Here is a 19,235-nt window from a genome sequence, read left to right on the forward strand (position 1 = left end):
AGCGGGCGTGCCAGGCGTGCATGAAGCTCAGCGGCCACCTGCCCAACCTGGCGGTACATCTTGGCGCCAAGCTGGCGGTCACAACATGCCCCCCATCCCTCCCCCCGGCCGCAGAACTACACCGTGAAGAAGCCTCAGAACGGGCGGCTGAGCAACACGACCACGCTGGTGGTGTGGGAGACGGGGCTGTTTGGGGCGGAGGTCACCGTGAGCATCACCAACACCCTGGGCTCCTGCTCCCTGCCCTGCTCAGGTGTGTGTGTGTTGGGGTGGGGGGGTGCTGGCACGCTGGAGGGGCTGAGCCGCACAACATGCTCGCCCTGCTGCTGCAACACATCTGGGCCACCCGGTTGCTCATGAGTGGGCTGCCTTACACGTGTGTGCACGCAGAGGCGGGGATGAAGCCAGACTCTGCGGCAGTGACCACCAACTTTTACGACATGACCTGGCAGCTCAACGTCAGGCAAGTGCTCACAGTGTGTGGGGGCGGGGCGCGCCACTCTGCCGCGGGTTCGCAGCCAGCCAGCTGGGTGCCTGGAGCTGCTGCCTTTGGGGCATCACTCTCTGACATGCGCGCACGTGCCCCCTGCCTGCAGCGCCTCCGCCTTGTTGAACCTGAACCCACGGGGCAGCACGGCGCGGCCGGGCGACGTGCTGGCGCTGCCCTGCTACCCTCCCGGCCAGGAGGCCCTGGCCCCGTCCTACTTTGGAGGCAGCACCGCGTACCTGCGGGCAAGAACATGCAGCTGCTGGGACACACTGGTTGTTGCTGGTTGGGCCGCTGCTGCCGCTGCTGCCGGCATGGCAGCGGCTCCCACACGGCATGCGCCTGACGTGCTGGCTTCGGCGCTGCCGCCGCACCTGTTGCTGTGTGGTGCAGTACTCTGGAGGTAACCAGCGAGCGGGCCCAGAGGGCCTTGGAGGAGCCATGGCAGCCTCGGGCACGAATGACCACCCACCAAACCTGTGAGCCAGTAGGCGGCGGCTGCGCGTGCGCCGCCCAGCCTGTCGCTTTCCGCTCCCCCACGCCTGGCCATTGCAGCATGCACACACTCTTGCACCAGGCCCCTGCCGGCCCCTGCTGCACGGCAGAGCCTGCTGAGCCCCTGCCGCAACGTGTTCCCGCCCGTGCCGCAGCAACGACTTTGACAACCCCTACACCGGCAGCCTGGCGCCCAACAGCGGCAACACCAGCCAGCCGCCCACGCTGGTGCAGCCCGTGTGGCTGTTTGTGGACATGGAGGCGGAGTTTCAGGTGGGGGCAGGTGGAGCGGCGCCAATGTGCCGGGGCCGCCGGCCTGCTTCATGAGTGTGTGGTTGTTGCTGGCAGGCATGTATGGGCTTGTGGTGGTGGTGGGAGGGCGCCTCGCGCGTGGCAGCACCTCTGGCTGCCTCCCATCCATCCACCCGCCTGCCTGCCTGCCTGACTGGCGGCCTGCCGCGGTCGGCCCTGCACCCCCTGGTCACCGCTCGCGCCTTCCTTGCCCGCCCCTGCAGGTCTCCACGGTGGTGCTGACTGCCGGCGGCGCCATGAGGAACGCCTCGCTCTTCATCGGATCCAACAACGCATCGGTGCAGAGCAACGCGCTCGTGGCGGTGCGCAGGGCCCCCGCCTCCCCCGCCTGCACTGGCTGTCCTTGCGGTTGCTGTGTTTGCTGGCAATGGCTGCTGTTGCTCTGCTGCCCTGCCCACACACACGGCGCCCCGCCCCGCCGCCACACCCACTCAGCCCATCCCTGTGCGCGTGCCCCTGCCGCCCTGCAGTGGGGCCTGGACTTCGCGCCGCGGGAGCAGGCTGCGGTGGCGGTGGGGGGCGCCAAGGGGCGCTACGTCATCGTGTTCACCGGCCTCGAGGGCGAGGCAAGCAGGGGCGGGGTGGCCTGGGGCTCTACTTGACTCGGCGCGCCACACCCACCCTCCCCCGCTTGCACACCTGCTGGGCTTGTTGAAGCCTTGGCGGCTCCTGCCCGTGCCTGTGCAGGGCGAGATGAGCGTTTCTGACTTCCAGGTGTATGCAGACGGTGAGGCAGCGCAGCCCTGGCCCTCCACACAGCTGGTGGTTGGTTGTGGGCAGCCAGCAGCCAGCCAGCTGGCCGGCAAATGTGGGCTGGGCAGCCGCTGTAGCCACACCCGCATGGTCGGCTGCTCGCCTGCCTGGCTACTGGCCCACCTGGATGCTCCTCCACCCGCATGCCTGCCTGCCTGCCGCAGAGACCAACGCGGCCACCAACAAGGGAGTGGATGTGTCGGGGCTGGGCGCCTCGCCCGCCGGCTTCCAGCGCCGGCTCAGCGCCGACTCAGCGCCCTACCAAGCCCTGGTGGACGGCCTCTCCGCCTCCTGCACCTCGGTGCGGGCAGACAACCAGAGCAACACAGGTGCGCGCCGGCGGGTGTGGGCGCGCTGGCAGCAGCGGCCGCACAGCGGTCTGTCACTCCGGCCGCTGCGCCCCTGCTGCTGTCCGCACACACCACAAGCGCCACACACACATCACACACACACTCTCTCTCTCTCTCTCTCTCTCTTCGCCCTCCCGCAGCCTGGGTGGCCATTGATCTGGGCTATGCCGCCACCGTGGGCGCTGTGTCTGTGCTGTCTGGCCCCAGCGTGGCCGCCGGCACCATGGCCCGAGCCTACGTGCTCGCCAGCCTGGACGAGGGCTTCCTGGGCAACCAGGCCTGCGGCAACGCCGGCATGGTGCTGTCGGGCGGCGGCTGGTCTGCCACGCCCTGCAACGCCACGGGCAGGTGCGGCCCTGGCTGGCACGCCGTTGCTCGTGCCTGCCGCCGCCTGTGGGCCGCCGGCTTGTCCCAGGGAGGCAGCCCCATCAGGGGGCTCTGGTCCTGCTGGCATCTGGCGGTGACGGGATGGGTGGGTGGCTGCCCTGGCGCTCCCGGCGGGCCCGCTGGAGCACGCCTCGGGTGCCCAGCCTCACCCGCCGCTCTGCCCCTCGCCTTGCCGTGCAGGGTGGTGGTGGTGACCATTCCGGCGGTTGGGTCGATAGACTTGTGTGAGGTGCAGGTGGCGCTGACGCAGGCCCCTAGCGCAGCCGGCAACATCAACGGCAGCGGCAGCACGCCGCCGACTGGGGATGACGGCGGCGGCGACGACGGCAGCAGCAGCAGCAGCAGCAGCCTGAGCACCGGCGCCATTGTCGGGATCGCGGTGGGCGGCGTGGCGGTGGTGGTGCTGGCGGCGCTGCTGGTATGGTGGCTGCTCAGGCGCAGGGCGGCCCGTGCCAGCCATGGCAGCAAGCAGCACATGGCAGACTGGGATTCCGAAAAGGGAGCCGCGTCTGACCAGCCGGTGTCTGACCAGGCAACCGGCGGCAGGACGCCCGGAGCGGCGCCCGACTCGGAGCATGGCAGCGCAGCGGCGGCGGCGGCGGCCGGAGCGGCGGCCGGCGGAGCGGCGGCGGCAGCGCTGCTCCCAAAGGGCGGCAGCGGCGGGATCGCGCGGGTGAGCTGCAGCAGCTCGGCGGCCCTGTGCTGCTGCCGGTGCAAGCGCTGGCACGGCAAAGGGCTTGTGGGCTCTTTTCGTCTGGCGTGGCTCAAGCTTCCCCCTGACACCCCCACCCCTCACCTCTGCTGCCTCCCTCCCGCAGTCTGCCTCGCAGTCGGTAGACAGCGACCCCGCCCTCGCCTCCAACAGCAGCAGCACGCGAGTGCCGTACGGCACGCCCGAGCCGCGCGGCAGCCTGGATGCCAGCGTGCGTGCCACCAGCCTGGATGTCGCGCGCGGCAGCAGCGGCACGCTGACCGACGCCGCCATCACGGATCTCAGCAAGCTGCCGCCCGGCTTCAACGACGGTGGGCTGCGGGGAGGGCAGCATGCTGCTGGCCTGCCGAGCGCGAGAGAGAGCTCTGCCTGCCCCTCAACCCCCTGGCCAGTGACAGATCAGTGTGTGCCCGCTCCACTCCTTGGCTGCAGTCGCGTCGGAAGAGTTCGAGTTGCAACGAACGATCGGCAGCGGAAGCTTCGGCGAGGTGACCCGGGCGCTAGCTGCACACACTCCACTGTCTTACACTGCTGCTTGCGCCTGGATGAGCGTTGCGACCCTCCCCCATCCCTGCCATTCCCTTTCGCAGGTGTGGCTGGCTCGCTACTGCGAGACAAATGTGGCGGTCAAGGTGTGCACGCCCTCCCTGCTGTCCTGCCTCGCTGTTTTCTGCTGACCTTCTAGCTTGACCGCGCAGCCAGGGTTGGCGCACCTGATCATCGCACCCTGCCCCCCGGCCCCTGCCCCCGCAGATGCTGACAAACAAGAACACGCCCAATGCCACCTCCACCATCCAGCAGCAAACCGCGCTGAGGAACCTTCACCAGGAGGCGGGGCTGATGAGCCGGCTGCGGCACCCCAACGGTGCGAATGCCGCGCCACAGCGCACAGCAATTGCGGGCTTGCACCAGCTGCAGCGGCCCACCCAACCCACCAGCCTCCCGGCTCCCGTGCCTGCGTGCAGTGTGCCAGTACCTCGGCGCGTGTTCCGACCCGCCGTGCCTCTTGATGTGAGTGCTGCATTGCCCGCGTGCCGTGCGGACAGTGAACCGCGGGCCATTGCACTGCTACCGATGCATCCCACCTGCGGGCTCAGCCGTGGCGCTTGGCACATGCCGTGGCACCTGTGCTGCATGCACTCTGTGCCGTGCACCCACCTCCTCGTGCCCACCCCGCCCTGCAGGGAATACTGCGCCAAGCGCTCGGTGGACTCCCTGCTTGTTGCCGCCCTCAGTGACCCCAAGGCACGGCCGCCCCGCTGGCTGGGCTGCCGCCCTCGCCTCCCTGCCTGCCTGCCTGCCTGCCTGAGTCGCACTCTGGTCTGCACAGGACCTCTTCTCCGTGTTGCCCCTGGCCTCCACCACAGTGCCCAGCATGTGACCCTGGCTCCCATGCACCCCTGCCCGCCTGCCGCAGGTGGCCAAGCAGCTGAGATGGGGCCGGCTGCTCAACATGGCGCTGGATGCGGCCAAGGGCATGCTGTACCTGCACACCCGCACGCCGCCCATCGCCCACCGCGACCTCAAGTCCGCCAACCTGCTGGTGGACAGCCAGTGGCACGTCAAGGTGGCCGACTTCAACCTGAGCCGCGCCCTGGAGTCCAACCTGTCCGCCTCCACGCTCTTCATCACCAACCCGCGCTGGTTGTCGCCCGAGGTGCTGAGCGGACACCCCGGCCAGCTGGCGGCGGATGTGTGGGCCTTTGGCACCGTGCTGTGGGAGCTGGCCACCTGGCGGCTGCCCTTTGAGCACATGAACCCCTTCCAGGTGCGAGCTCTGCCCAGCCGCGCCCCCCCCGGCACGCTGTGACTATCATGTGTGCTCTCCCGCTCAGCGCAGCCACAGGCTGGGCTTGCGGCACTCCACCTCTCGCCGCCGCCGACGACAAGCGCTCGGCGGTCGCCGGTCCCCATCCCTGTCCCCCCCCCCCCCCCTCCCCATGCAGATCATCACACACGTGCAGACCAGCGCCGAGGGCAGCGGCCTGGTGGTGCCGGCGCCTGGAGAGCTGCCCTCGGGGCCCTGTTCTGTGTACAGAGAGTATGTGGGGCTGATGCGCGACTGCTGGCACCGCATCCCCGCCAAGCGGCCTCACTTCGACCAGATCGTGAAGCGCCTCAGGTGAGCTCCATGACTGTAGTGTCAGGGGATGGCATGAGCTGCTGCGCTGGGTGGGGCGGTGGGGGGAGGTTGGCAAGCACTAGACTGATGGCTTGCTGCGTATCCGGGCCCCCCCACCCGCCGGCTGCTGCCTGCAGGGCCATGCTGACAGCGGAGCTGAAGTCGCAGCAGGCGGCTGCTGGCGACCGGGGCAGCAAGGGCGGTCGCAAACCCGACATAGGCAGCAGCGGCCTGGCCCCGCAGGGCTCTGGCGCCCTGGATGCCGCGCTGGCAGCAGCAGTAGTGCAGGGCGACCAAGCCACTGAGGCAGCAGCTGCGCCCGGCGGCATGCCGCCCACGGGCGTGCCAGCGGCAGCGGCGCACTCTGGCGGCAGCTACGGCGGCATCCCGCGCGTGCCCTCACGCGGCCTGGACGACACCCCTTTTGCCGCGCTGTCCCGCACGCAGCTGCTGGCCTCGCCGCCAGACGGGCCCAGCCCGCGAGACAGCTAGCGGCAGAGGCGCTCCTCCCTGCTTGCAACCCATGCATCATCCATTTTTGGCAGCACTGACAAAGATGTATTTGACTCATTATTAGTAAATGAATTGTTTGTGACACGTTCTTGGTACCATCCCCCTTGCACTCTTTCCAACCCCTGCGATCCCTGTTCAGCAGCGCTGTAATGAGGCCGTCAGTGCGGTGTGTTGGCAAGTAAGTAAACTACATTCCATTAGTGAGACGGGTGTGCCAGACTGCGCCAAGCAAGCAACAACGCAGAAAAAAATGGAAGCAAATTAAATCTAAATTCAAACAAAATGTACAAACAGACAATGTACAACCAGACAATTGCAACTCGTTTAATGCCTTCAAGCCGGCAAGGCTGCCGCTGCGGCGCGCGCTGCGGTTGCGGCGGCTACAGGGGCAGCAGCTCCACCTCCTTCAAATCCCCCCAGCTGCGCCCCATGCTCATCTTCACGGCAAGCGGCACGCTCAGATGAAGCTTGCGTACAGGCACGACCTCCATGCACTCGCGGACGATGGCGGCCACCTGCACACGCAGAGGGGGCGCGGGGGAGGCAAAACACACTGGAGTGGAAGCGCCTACTGCTGCCCCCGCATGCAGCTGCGGCACATAGCTGCAGCAGCGAGGGTGGTGAAAGGGGTTGCCTGCCTGCCAGCCCCCATCTCCGACTTGCCTGCTGCAGCTTGTGCTCCTGCACCTCTATCACCAGCTCATCGTGGATCATCAGCACAATTGCAGCGCCGCCCTCCCCCGCCTGGCCAATTTGGAGGCTCTCACCCAGGGCAATCATCGCCGCCTTCATCACGTCGGCCGCCGAGCCCTATAACCCAGCAGGGGTGGGGAGGGGCCGGGGTGCTCCTGGCACATCGCCAAGGCTGGGCACGGCACCGCTGGCACTGCCCCACAACACCGCTGTCAGCGCCGGTGGGGCTGCATGCAGCTGGGCTCTGTCGCACCTGCATCGGCGTGTTGACGGCCTTTCGCTCCGCCTCACCCCTGAGCCTCCAGCTCTGGAGGTTGATGTTGGGCAGAGGGCAGCGGCGGCCAGCCAGGGTCTCCACGTAGCCTGCACACACGCGGCGGCAAAGGCGCAGTGCTCGACTGGTGTCTGAAAGCTGACGCACAGGAAGCGAATATGGTGGGCAGGCCAGATGCATCTGGCGCCCGAGCATCGCCGCATGCAGTGCCTGCGCGTCCCCTTCACCTGTCTGCCGGCAGTCCTCAACCACCTTCTCCAGGAAGGCGGCCACCCCCGGCATCGACTCCAGAAACTCCTGTTTGAGCTTGGCAGCCTCTTTGGGGGTCACGCCCATCTCCTCCCCCAGGCGGCTATCTCCTGCTTTCAGGAAAGGGAGCAAATGTTGCTCAGGAGCACATGCTGCCCCAGTGCAAAGAAACAGAGAGGCCATCCCAGCTCCGTTTCTGGTTCCCTCCTCTTTTCTCACCCATTCCATAGCTGCAGGGGGAGAGGAAAGAGGGGGGCGAGTGTAAGAATACGCACAGTGTGGCACAGCCACAACTGCAGTAGCAAGCGGCAGTGCCGCATGGTGGACAGCATTCTCAGCACGGCAACCGCCTTTTTCACTCACATTATCCCATACTGCAAGTGCTTGATCAACTGCCGATCCGTCTGCGAAACCTGCGGCATGCAGAGGCAGGCGGAGCGACGTGAGAGATCGGTGAAGTCCAGTAGACACCAGATGAGGCTGGGAAGTGGGCAGCACCGCAGCCGACCTGGCCCAGCTCCTTGCCCAGCCATTTGGCAGCCAGCAGCCTGAAGGGGTCGTGCTGCCCATCCTGGAATGTGGCCAGCAGCTTCTCATCCTGGCTGCAGAAGGAAGTGAGAGGACGGCGGCGCAGCAGCAGCCACAGCACATGGTCAGCGGCGTGTCGGTGAGGCCTAGCAGCCGCCAGCACGCTTGCTGCCCAAGCAGCGGCAGCTGCAGCGATAGCCCACCTGAAGTGCGCCATCATGCGCAGCTCAATGGCCCGATAGTCCGCGCCCAGCAGCACGCAGCCGGGCGCGGCCACAAACGCCTTGCGCACATTGGCTTCCAGAAGCCTGCATGGCCGCAGCGAGCGCAGCAAGGTGACGGGGGTGGTGTGTAGCCGCATCCACCCCGCCGGCGGCACGGGCCGCCCTCACCTGTGCTGCCCGCTGGCGCTCACGTCGTCCCCCTCCCTTGCGGTGCCTTTCAGCAGCATCCTCAGCTCGTGCGTCCTGGGCACGCACTGAAGGCTTGGGTCATCCATGGCAAGCCTGCCTGCAGTGCCCTCCCTCAACCTCCCGTGAGCCAAAGCCAAAAAAAGGTTGCAGTGTGTGCTCCCATGCGGCAGGCCCATGCAAAGGGATGACGTGCTGCCCACACAGCGCCGCAGCAGCCCGAGCAGCACAGCCCCCGCACCTGTGTCGCTGTTGGTCTGGTGCAGCACAGTCCAGATTCGGGGCCCGCCGCCAGCCCGCCCAAGCGGCGCCGCCCCAGCTGCCGGCTCCAGCTGTTGCGCCAGGGCCGCGCCGGCGCGAGCGCACTGCAGCAGCTGCCGAATGAACCACACGCTGTACGCCAGCCTGCGGTGCTCCGCAATGAGCTTCACCACGGGGGGGCAGTCGGGGTTGAGGCGCACCAGCGCCTGCATGACCTCCTTCTGCAGCGCAGGCCAGCGAGGAGCGCGGATGGAGGCCACACAAGCAGAGCCACACGAGGCAGCTGTAGATGGCTGCCGCTCGGCAGTGGACGGGAGGGTGTGCGCGCTGGCATGGGCCGGCCGCGAGCTTACATTGGCGCTGTAGCCGCCGCGCTTGAGCTTCTTGGCGCAGGGCGGCGGCTGCAGACCCAGCTGCCCCTCCAGCTTCCCGAACAGCACGTCGGACACCTGCTGGGAGTGCGGTGCAGCCGCAAGCAGGCAGGAGTGGGTGAGCGGAGGAGTGGTGTGCCTCCGAGGATGCCGCAGCGCTGTGCTGCAGCAGCTGCACAGCGGTTGCTGCAGCTCAGCACAGCGGTTGCTGCAGCTCTCACCTCCTTGAATTTGGACAGGTCCAGCCTCCTGCCAAGCGCCCGAGCAATCTCGAGCTCAATGTCCTTGCGCCGCTGTTCCAGCTGGGAACGCACTGCACAACCAGCAAGGTGGCAAACGCAGTGTGCACACGTGCAGAGAAGCGGATTGGTCCCAGGGCGAGCACCTGCTGAGGGGAGGCAGCACAGAGGCAAACAGCGGCAGTGCCCGGTGCAGGGACTCACGGCTCTGCAGGTGCTGCGTGTCGATGCCCACCCCCACAGCCTCCATGCCCGCCAGCACAACAGCCAGCGGCATCTCCTGCATCCCAGCCAACAAGCGGCAGCGCTCAGCGCGGCGACTTCTTATTCCTCTCTGTGCAGTGGCGTCCCCGCCTGGGTGCAGCACACGGCGACGCCCCACCTGCTCCAGCAGCACCGCCATCGTGCTGCCGTTGATGGCCTGCAGCTGCGGCTGCACCTCCTCCCAGGCAGCTCGGGAGGCCGCCGCGGTGCAGCACGCATCCAGCCATCCTGGAACCAGCGGCTGCTGCTGCCCCGTGGCGGCCGCCTCCGTCAGCCCGGCACATGCGCCATGGTACCGTGCAGGGTGCCCCGTCACCTTGCTCAGCACAAGCTGGGCAGCCTGCAGCGGCCCGACGCCGATCCTGGCTGACAGGCGGCCGGAGTTCTCGGGGCGCAGCAGCCAGGCTGCCACGCGCACGTCGACAATCTGCGCCGGCAGTGCTGCGCGCCAGCCCGGCGACCCCGGCGGCAGCGCGGCCAGCTGCTGCAGGGCCGGCAGCTGCTGCTGCAGGGAGACGGTGGCCTTGAAGCATGTGCCCCGGCTGCTGGCGCTGCCGCCGCTGGCTTGGCTCACGCTGCCGGTTTGGGGGGTGCCGCAGGCGGCATCACCAAGCAACGCCACAAGCTCCGCAGCCATGCCGTCGACTTGGCTGGCACCAAGGCCGCCAGACAGCGGGATGTAAGCAGCCGCGCCGTCTGCCCAGCTCAGTGCTGTGCCCAGCAGCGCCCCTGGGGCCATCGAGGCAACCTGCTGCTGTGGGGCCTCCTGGTGCTGGGCGCCCTGCAGCTCATGCCGCCGCTTCCTGAGCACTGCGGGAGCCTCAGGCAGCAGCAGCTGCTGCTGCTGCATGTGTGGCGCCTTGCTGCCGCCGGGAGCATAGTGCAGGCTGAAGCCGATGCAGGGGAGGCCTACGCTCCGCAGCTTCCCGCACCAGCTGCGCACCTCCTGCTGGCTTGAAAGAACAAAGAGGCCCGACGATGGCAGCCCCGCTGCCGCCAGCCGGGCCGCCAAGTCGCCATCCTGCCGGCGTTGGGGCTGGCTGGCTGGCAACACTCCGTGCTGCTGCTGCTGCTGCTGGGGTGCTTCTGCCTGGAAGTCTGCCTCAGATGCCAGCCGGCGCCGCTTTGCCGCACAGCCCTCCTCGCTGCCGCCCGCCTCAGCACCCTCCTGGTCACTCCCAGCCTCTTCCTCCTCCTCTGCTAGCTCCTCCTCCTCCTCTGCTAGCTCCTCCTCATCCTCCTCCAACGGCAAATCTTCTGCATCCTGCTCAACATCCTCCTCCTCCTCCTCCTGCTGCTGCTGCTGCTGCGCAGCCTTCTCTTGCCGACGACCAGGCACCTTGCCAAACGGAGGCCCGTCTCCCGCCTGCTGCTCCCTCACACGCTTGCCTCTGCCGAGCCTCTCCTTCCTCCGCTTCCTAAGGCCTGCAAGCGCATCCTCTTGGCTGTTGCGCCGCACCCCGCGCAGCGGATCCTCCACCCTCTCGGCAGCAGCCGTCTTGATGCTCCTGGCTTTCTGGCGCCTCTGAGCGGCCTCCTGCTCGGTACTCCTGTTCCTGCTCGACGCATTTGGGCAGCGGGGAGGCTGCATTAGAGTAACATCAGATACAGGGCCAGTTGCGGCAGCGCTGCTCACCTATGGGCTTTGGTGTGGCTGAGCGCCTCCACAATATCCTCGAGGCGGGCCTCAGCCACAGCCTCCAGCGTGCACAGGCCTGCAGGCAGGGAGATAATTGGCACCGTGCAGCACAACCACCTGCCATTCAGGCAGAGCCTACCTGAGTTGAAGAGCAGGCGAGCGGTGGCCACATCCACGCCCGACAGCTCAGTCAGCGACGAGACCTCCAGCTTGGAGCCATACTTGATGTGGCGCTGCAGAGGGCCAGCGCTGGAGAAACATCAAGCAACGGCAGGCTGCTCTCGGCTGCTGTGGCAGTAGCGCACGCCGCTGAGCAGACCAAAGCTGGCAGGCACGAGGGCTGCGAAACGCGCCTGGAACTGTTTGAGCACCGCCGCCATGTATGTCCACCCCAGCCTGCTGGCAAACGCCGCCGCCTTGCCGGAAAAGTGGCTGCAATGCAGCTGCACCGTGGAGCGCGAAGAGAACGGGTGTTAGTCAGCAGAAGCAGCCCCGTAAGGTGCACGGGCATGAAGATGCGCTGCTGCCAGCTTGCATCTGGCTGCCGTGTAGCTGCTCCGCCCTGCCAGAAGAATCCTTGCAGAGGACCTGCTGCAGTACCAGCCAAAGGCCCCACCTACCCGCAGTTCCCTGAAATTGTCCAGCTGGAATTGATCCTGCACCTGCCCCTCGTCTGCCTGCAGAACACACGTGGCAATCGCAGGCGCTCTTCACCAGAGCTCATCCACCGCACGGAGCCGGGAGCGGCCGGAGCAGGACGTGGAGCAGGCAGTGCAGCCCACCTCATCGGCGATGAGCGCCTGGAGGGCCAGGGCGGTGTACAGGCGGCTGCACAGGCGCTCCATGTCCCGCTCATCGGAGATGGGATCGGGCATGTAGGGCCGCCCCTTGCCGGATACGGCCGCGTTTGCCTGCCGGCAGCGCCTGTGCAGGTAGCCCATGGCCGCGCTGTCCTGCGAGATGCCAATGCCACCCAGTGCCTCCCATACCAGCTCGTCCTGCGGTTGAATTGTGCGCCTGGTTGCACGGGTGCACAGGAGGGGGAATGGCAGATGGAAAGTCAGCCGGCTGCAGCTCCCCGCTGCTGTTGCCTCACCTGGGATGCCTCCTGCACCGCCTTGCTCAGCACCTTCCAGTGCTGTGGCAGCATCTGCTGGGTGTGGAACGGCGGCACGCTGAGGTAGCAGAGCTGGAGGTCGCAGAGCAGGCTGAGCCTCCGGCTGAGCCGCAGCATGTCGGCCTGTGCCAGGCAGGGGCACGCGCGGCGGTTGGCGCAGGGCGGGACCAGCAGGTGCAGCAGGGTACCTGTGCTCTGCGGGTGCCAGGCTGGTGTGCTGCCACAGCCCCTCACCCGGATCACCAGCGCTTCTTCCATCGGCAGAGCGGAGGCGACCACTGCCCGCCCCAGCGGCGTGGGCTGGTACTGGTGGGCATCCTTGCTGTACTCAATCATTGCCAGCTCTGCAGCAGCAGCGGCAGGTGAGGCAGGCAAGGCAGGGCTGAAAAAGTGGGCGAGGGTGGCTGCATGGATCAACCGCATGCGCACCTTTCTGGCCGTCTGGCTTGCCCAGCCAGGCAAGCGCGTCCTTCGCTGCTTGCTGCAGGGCCTGCACGCAAACACACACATGCACACAGTCTGGTTTGCAAGCCAGCTGGCACAGGGATGTGTCGCCACCCTGCCGCCCCTCACCTCCATGTCTCTGGCGCTTGCTGCCGCGATGGTGCAGCGGTGCAGGTAGCGGAACACATCCTCCTTGGTGCGCGCCCCGCAGCCGGCCACCGCTTCCAGCATGGCGCCTCGCAGGCCTGCGGCAACCCAGCAAGGGAGGGGAAGGGGGCAGCCTGGCCTGGGATAGCAGGAGCTGGCACCATACAACCTAGAGCAACAGGTCGGCCGCAAGGCGTGTGGGCTGCCAACGCGTACCACTGGGCGTGCCAGCGACTTCCGGCTCCAGGCGGCTCGCCACAGCCTGTGCCACGTCGCTGCTGATGAGCGACAGCAGGTGCTGCCTCGGCGGCGGCTCCCGAGGGTTGAGCACCAGGAACGCCTCGCCCACCTCCTCCAGCCCTTTCCTCCCTGCCCGCCCAGCCATCTGGTGATACCTGCAGCAGCCGGCAGCGCGACACGTCTGCGCCGCCACCAGCCACATGCGGCAGGCAGCGGCCGGATGGAGCAGGGCGGTGCTGCTGCCTCATTCTTCACTCTGCTTACTGCTGCGGGGTGAGCCAGTTGCCCTTGGTTGCCACCCACGCCTGGCGGAAGACGACGCGGAAGGCGGGCAGGTTGACAGAGGAGGAGAGGGTGGTGGTGGTGCAGAGGACGGCCACCGCTCCTTCGCGGTAGGCGTCCGCCACGAGCGCCTTTGCTGTCCCAGGCACCTCTGCACCAGCCAATGCACGGCAGAGGTCACACGCGCGGCACCCGGCCACCAGGAACACACCACCGCGGCCAGCCGCCATTCGCAGCTGCCACTCGGCGGGCTCCACCCGCCAGCTGGCGCTCACTGGAATGATCGTACGCGGCCCCCCCCTCCACCAGCTCTGCCAGCGCCAGCGAGTCTGGGTCCCCCAGCGCGCGCAGCTGGGCAGCGTAGTGCGCCCGTGTGCGCCGCTCACGGCTGCTCTCCCCTGCCGCAGCGCTGCTGCGCTGCTCGGGCGCATGAAGCAGCGTCTTGAGGCGCCTGGCCTCCTGCACCGCCAACGCCTTGGTGGCACAGAACACCAGCACTGCAAATGCAGAGACATGCTAGTAAGCTGCTGGCACAACAAACAAAGCACAACAGCACGCTGGTGCTGGTCCCTTCACACCTGGCTGTCAGGCAACAGGCACCTGTCAGCAGCTTCACCAATCAACTCAAGCCGCCACTCACCCTTGCGCCTCTCATCTACCGCCTCTTGGCATAAAGTCGCTATGCAGAGAGGGTCCTGCAGCACGGTCGCCGGCAGCCGCTGGGGATGCCCGCCCTTGATTGCACGCCACCTTTGCACCCGCCTCCCAAACAACCGACTGACCTTTCCCTTGTCTAGTTGCGGCACCCGTCGTACCACCTTGCCTGTGTTGTCCTCCACCTGCCCACCACACACCTGCAATGAAAAGGCACAGCAGTGCTCAACAGAGGAGGCTGCAATCCTGCCGCAATCAACACTGACACCCTGACGCACTCTCACCAGAAAGTGGTTGAGCGCAATGGGGCGGAAGTCTGTGATATAGCAGCGGGCTCCCAGGCACTTCGCAAAGCTCCCGGGTCCCGGCAGCGTGGCTGACATGCACACAATCTGAAGCCGCTGAGCTGGCGGCAAGAGCGCCTGGCTGCCCCTGGCATTCTCGCAAGATGCGTCGTCGCCGTCCTCCTGCTGCTGCCTCATCTCCTTCTGCGGCTCCTCCTCAGCTGTTCTCTGCTTGTATCTGCAGGGAGAGAAACGATTGTGCTGTCAGCGGCTGCCCTGGCTGATCAGCAACCCTGGGAGGCTGGTCAGCGAACCCCGACGCAGCCCAACCGCGGCCCTCACCTCAGCTTGGCCAGCAGCATCTCATACTGAGCCCCTCGGTGAGAGTCTTGCAGCATGTGTGCCTCGTCCAACACAACGCATGAGAACTCGCCTGCAGCGGCAAGGGTAGGGGGGGTCATTGCGGGGACCCATGCCAGGGGATGCAGCAGACTGGCAGTGGCACGAGTGCAAAACAATGTTAACTTACCGGTTGGATCCACTCCAGAATCTTGCAGCCGGTTGAGCCTTAGAGGAGGAGGCAAGGCAGCCAGGGCAACAGACAATTTGTCAGCATGGGAAACCCGCCGCGGGCCTTTGCAGACGCATGTGAAGGGCTGTTGGATGTGCTGGCAAGCGGAGCTGGGAACGCGGGCGGGCTGGCACTCCAGCATTGGTGACTGCCTGGGCCACTCACAAGCTGTTGGCACTCTCGCATGTGCAGACCAGCACGCCAGTGGAGTGGCCCAGCGGCGCCGCATCGTAGCGCGCGCCATAGAAGCACTTCACCTGCGAATGAAGGTTGGGGCGGTGTATCACAAGGTGTGGGGTTGGGCGGGGAGGGAGGTGCCCAGTGTGAGGCACGCACAGCGCAGCACAGCGCAGCACAGCATGCCTCTCTGCCCATCGCGTCCAGCACCGGCGTCAGGCACTCTGCCTGCTCTTCGCACGCCCGCCTCAGCGGCAAGATCTGCACGAGGCAAGGGACATGTGGTGTTGGGGGGCAACACACTCATCACGCAGTCTGAGCAGCTGCTTCCTCACCAGCAGTGCTTTGCGTTTCTTGTGCCGTGCCAGAGCGCGCAGCATGAGCGTCCACGCCACAATTGACTTGCCGCTGCCGGTTGGGGCTGCACGGCAGACAAACTCTGGCTTGCGTGGCAGCCCGAATGTGGCGTGTGCATACGTGGCTGCGGAGAGGAAAGCAAGGGACGGGGCCTCACCTTGATACACCAGGTTCGTGCCGTGCTCTATCACTCCCGGCAGGTTCAGGCACTCTGCCTGCCAGGCGTAGAGGTCGGTCATGCCGCAAGCCCTGCAGGGAAGAGCCAGGGCGCATGCAGGCAGGGCAGGGCAAGTTGATGGTGGCCAACTCTCCACGGCAGGTCCCCTGCCCGCATTGCGCTGGAAATGGCACACTGTTGCCCACAACCACTCACTCGCGCATGGCATGTGCCACATCATCCGGCAGATAATCCTCCAGCACCACTGGAGGCAGCCAGGACAGCCGCTCGCCGACGCAGGGGCCTGCGCCACCGCCCAATGCCGCGTGCACAGTGCTGCCGCTGCCGCCGCCTGTGCCAGGTCCCCTGCTGGTCCCAGCCGCTGCGCCTTCCTGGGGGGTCGCTGCCTCGGCTGCCTGCGGCTGCAGCTGCGGCGCAGAAGGGCCTGCCACGGCTGCCCCTGCCACGACGGCGGCTGCGGGGGCAGGCATTGGCGACGGCTTTGGTGCGCCCGCTGCATCAGCCTTGGCAGTTTGGGGCGGCACCAATGCCGGTGCCCTGCTCGGGCCAGCAGCTGAAGGTGCCACCAGGGGCACATCCCTGGGCTCTGTACCCTGCTGTCCCTGCAGCTGCTGCTGCTGATGTTGGGGTGGGTGTCGGCTCTGCTGCTGCTGCTGCTGCTGGTGGCGGTGGTGGTCCATCAGTCCACGTGAGGGCAGCAGGTGGCCGGGAGGCGGCATTCCTTGTGACTGGGGGCAGCGCTGGTGCGCTGCCGGTGGCTGGGGCTGCTGCAGCTGCCGCCGCTGCCACAATTGCTGCAGGCTGAAGCGGCGGCCGCTGCCGGATGGCCCAGGCGCTAGCTCCACCTCCATTCCCTCCTGAGATGGGCTTGGGGGCGATCCTGCTGCTGTCCGCTCCTCCACCTCGGCTCTATCCAAGGCCGGCTGTGCCGGTGCTGACACCTCGTCTGTTCCAGCAGCCGCTGGCTGGGATCCAGGTGCCGCCTGCTGCTCCTGCAGGCGCTCCTGCTCCTGCTGCTGCTCCAAGAGACGCAGCCATGGCAAGCCTACGCCGCTGTCGGATGCGTCAGGCTGTGACGCCTGCTCCATGGGCCAGTCGCGAAACAGCGTCCCGAATACCGTAGCGGTCTGCTGCGGCGGCGGTTCGGGTGAGGATGATGGCACAGGAGGCAGGGGGACAGCGGCGGCTGGGCCTGGGCGCGTCACTCGCTGCAGCGTCAGCCGTGGCTTGGGTCTTGCTGGCTGTGCCGGCGAGATTTTGCCCCGACCATCGGCCTCCGCTATGGTGGCGGCCAAGCCCTGCTCCTCAGATCTATGCTGCCCATAGCGCTGATACACGGCAGCAGCTGCATGGAGAGGCGGCGCACATGCCGTGGGCGCAGAACTGCCATTCTGTAACTGCGGTGGCAGTTGCAGCTCAGCCGGCCCAACCTCCACTCTGTCTAGAAGCTCATCGAGCAAACTGGGGACGCGCTGTTGCTGCGGTGTTGCCAGCAGTGGCACGAGTTGCTCAGGCTGCGCCTGACCGCCGCGGTCGGGCTGTCCACTGGCAGGCAGAAGCACTGCCTGCCGCTTTGCTGCTTGCTGCCCTGAACCCTCATCTTCATCACTGGGATCATAGTCCGACCACATCAGGCAACTTCCCAGCTTCCTGCACCAGATGGCGGCGGCAGCGGTGGCGGGGGCGATGAGGGAAATGGTGCCGGGCGATACCGTGGAGAGCACCGCGATGCATGCAGTACTCTCTGGCCCTCGGTCAGGGCAACCCACGCCCTAAGGTGCCCGAGGGAGGGAGGGAAGGCTCCGAGGCTGAGATGGCCTCGGAGCCGCCTGCTCACCATCTCAATCACACGCCATCGTGTTAAAAACTTGCAGGATAGAAGCAAGCACGCTCTGCAGCCCTACAGACGCAGGAATCATTGGCCCCTGCGTTGCGTGCTGTGCTGTGATCAACTCTTAGAACCCCGGCCGGCTACGTCTTTCCTTCGGGCGAGACGGCGGGTCTCAAGTGCTGTGCTCTTCCTTTGGCCAGCCTGACTCCGTCGACTGCAAACGCAATACAAAACTCACAGAAAACGCAAAGTAGCCGAAGATAGATGATACCTGCCGCCTACACCACCCGCCTACACTGCCGCCGCCAGCCGCCGCCGCCGCTGACCCCGCCTCCACAATGTTCTGATGTTTGGATGAGTTTGCGTGACAGGGTACCAGCAGGGAGAACAGCACAAGATGCAGAGCAGCAAGGAAGAGCACAAATCAAATTGGCTAGGGCCAGCGTCCTGGCGTCGTGGCGAGCAGCAAGAGCCCGCCGCACCCGACCGCGGCTGGATCACTCGTTGGGTTGCTCCAGCAGGGCAAAGTTTGTGCCGCTCGAGAAGCCCAGCATCGCATTGTCCAGCTTCTGCCCCTTCTTCTTCTTCTTGCCGCCGGCCGTCTTGGGCACCTGGCACGCCAGGGAGGGACGCATGGTGCAGGCGGGTCAGCCATGCAATCCATCAATGTGCACACATCGCTCCCAAGCATCCCCTGGCAGTGCACGAGAGTGACAGCAACCAGGCTGGGCTGAGGCCCGCCCACCCACCTTCTCCCAGTCCGCATCCTTCTTGGCGGGCTGCGGCTTGGCGGCGGCGGCGCCCAGGGCCGGGAACGCGGCGCCGCCGCCGGGCGCCGCGTAGCCGGGTGGGCCCGCCGCCGGCGCCCTGGCGGCGGCAGGCACGGGGGCCGCCGCCGCCGCGGCCGCCGCCGCCGCCGCCTTGGCCTTGCTCTTGCGCGACTTGCCCTGCTTGGTGGCGGCCGCCGCCTCGGCCAGCTTGCGGCGCATGAACTCGGCGGCAAAGCGAGCCACCTGCGGGACGGGCCAGGGCCGCGCAGGCAGCGGCGGTGAGCTCGCGCGGACCCTAATGCCAGGCTCACATGCGTGGGCATTGCGAGAGGTCCTCCAGCCATGGCCAGCCAACACAGATGCATGCACCCCCTGCTGCGTACCACCACGCGCAGCACAACGCACCGCGGGCGAGGAGCCCAGGTACAGTGTGCAGTACTCTGCCAGCTCGCTGTTGGACTCCACGGTCAGCAGGAACTCGCACAGCGTGACGTCTGGCGCCCCCGTCAGCTCCCGCATCTGGCCCTGGCACCAGGCGCGGAAGGCGCCTGCGGGGGGGGGGCAAAGGCGAGGAGGGCCATCGAGCAGGTGAGCGCGAGAGCCAGGACCGGCGGGCGTGGGGCTGGGCGGAGGCTGGTGGCGCAAGCGGGGGCGGGGCTCCGAAGCGCCGACGTGTGGGCTGCCCGCCAGGGGCAGGCCCCGCGCGCCGCTCACCTGCCAGGGCGCTGGAGCCGTCGCTGGTGGCCTCGCCGACGGCGGCGGCATCCTCAGGCTCCATGGGCGCAGCAGGCGCCGCCGAGGGGATGGCGGCTGCGGCTGGCGCTGCTGCCGGGGCGGGGCGCGCTGGCGGCGGGGGCGCGGCGCGCGGGGCGGGGGCGGGCGGAGGCGCCGGGATGGCGGCGGGCGTGGTGGCCGCCACGGCCGAGGCCCAGCCGGCCGCCTTGGGCGCGGCGGCCGCGGGCTTGCGCTGGGGCGGGGCCACGGCGGCGACCATGGGCTTTGCGGGCGCCGCCGCCCCGGCCTGCACGCCATAGTCCCAAAACAGCCCGGCATCCTCCTCGTTGGCAGCCGCGGCGGCGGCGGCCGGCGCGGCGGCGGCGGCCCAGGCAGGCGCGCCCGTGGCG

The 19,235-nt window shown here is 67.2% G+C and overlaps 3 protein-coding genes across 3 annotated transcripts; 1 reads left to right on the top strand and 2 right to left on the bottom strand.

Moving 5' to 3' along the window:
• Positions 1-4,973: 4,973 nt before the first annotated feature.
• Positions 4,974-5,622, top strand: CHLNCDRAFT_23857 (hypothetical protein; the record flags this gene model as incomplete). The annotated part of the gene is made up of 2 exons (XM_005846890.1): positions 4,974-5,264; positions 5,473-5,622. The coding sequence occupies 2 exons, from the start codon at positions 4,974-4,976 to the stop codon at positions 5,620-5,622; spliced, it is 441 nt and encodes a 146-aa protein (XP_005846952.1).
• Positions 5,623-6,511: 889 nt separating this feature from the next.
• On the bottom strand, positions 6,512-7,434 carry CHLNCDRAFT_134898 (hypothetical protein; the record flags this gene model as incomplete). Its single annotated transcript, XM_005847083.1, has 4 exons — positions 6,512-6,646; positions 6,819-6,941; positions 7,078-7,187; positions 7,326-7,434. The coding sequence occupies 4 exons, from the start codon at positions 7,432-7,434 to the stop codon at positions 6,512-6,514; spliced, it is 477 nt and encodes a 158-aa protein (XP_005847145.1).
• A 272-nt stretch (positions 7,435-7,706) lies between these two features.
• CHLNCDRAFT_134899 (hypothetical protein) lies at positions 7,707-16,598 on the bottom strand (the record flags this gene model as incomplete). The annotated part of the gene is made up of 30 exons (XM_005847084.1): positions 7,707-7,760; positions 7,856-7,949; positions 8,079-8,183; positions 8,268-8,353; positions 8,489-8,767; positions 8,900-8,995; positions 9,139-9,230; positions 9,361-9,436; positions 9,539-10,976; positions 11,057-11,135; positions 11,199-11,292; positions 11,431-11,502; positions 11,680-11,736; positions 11,842-12,057; positions 12,156-12,299; positions 12,411-12,520; positions 12,606-12,666; positions 12,750-12,865; positions 12,984-13,162; positions 13,272-13,440; positions 13,565-13,786; positions 13,930-13,984; positions 14,228-14,465; positions 14,570-14,660; positions 14,757-14,794; positions 14,964-15,055; positions 15,311-15,456; positions 15,490-15,581; positions 15,706-15,964; positions 16,103-16,598. The coding sequence occupies 30 exons, from the start codon at positions 16,596-16,598 to the stop codon at positions 7,707-7,709; spliced, it is 5,346 nt and encodes a 1,781-aa protein (XP_005847146.1).
• Positions 16,599-19,235: the final 2,637 nt, after the last annotated feature.

This window comes from Chlorella variabilis (assembly GCF_000147415.1).
Source record: "Chlorella variabilis unplaced genomic scaffold CHLNCscaffold_12, whole genome shotgun sequence".
Taxonomy (NCBI): domain Eukaryota; kingdom Viridiplantae; phylum Chlorophyta; class Trebouxiophyceae; order Chlorellales; family Chlorellaceae; genus Chlorella; species Chlorella variabilis.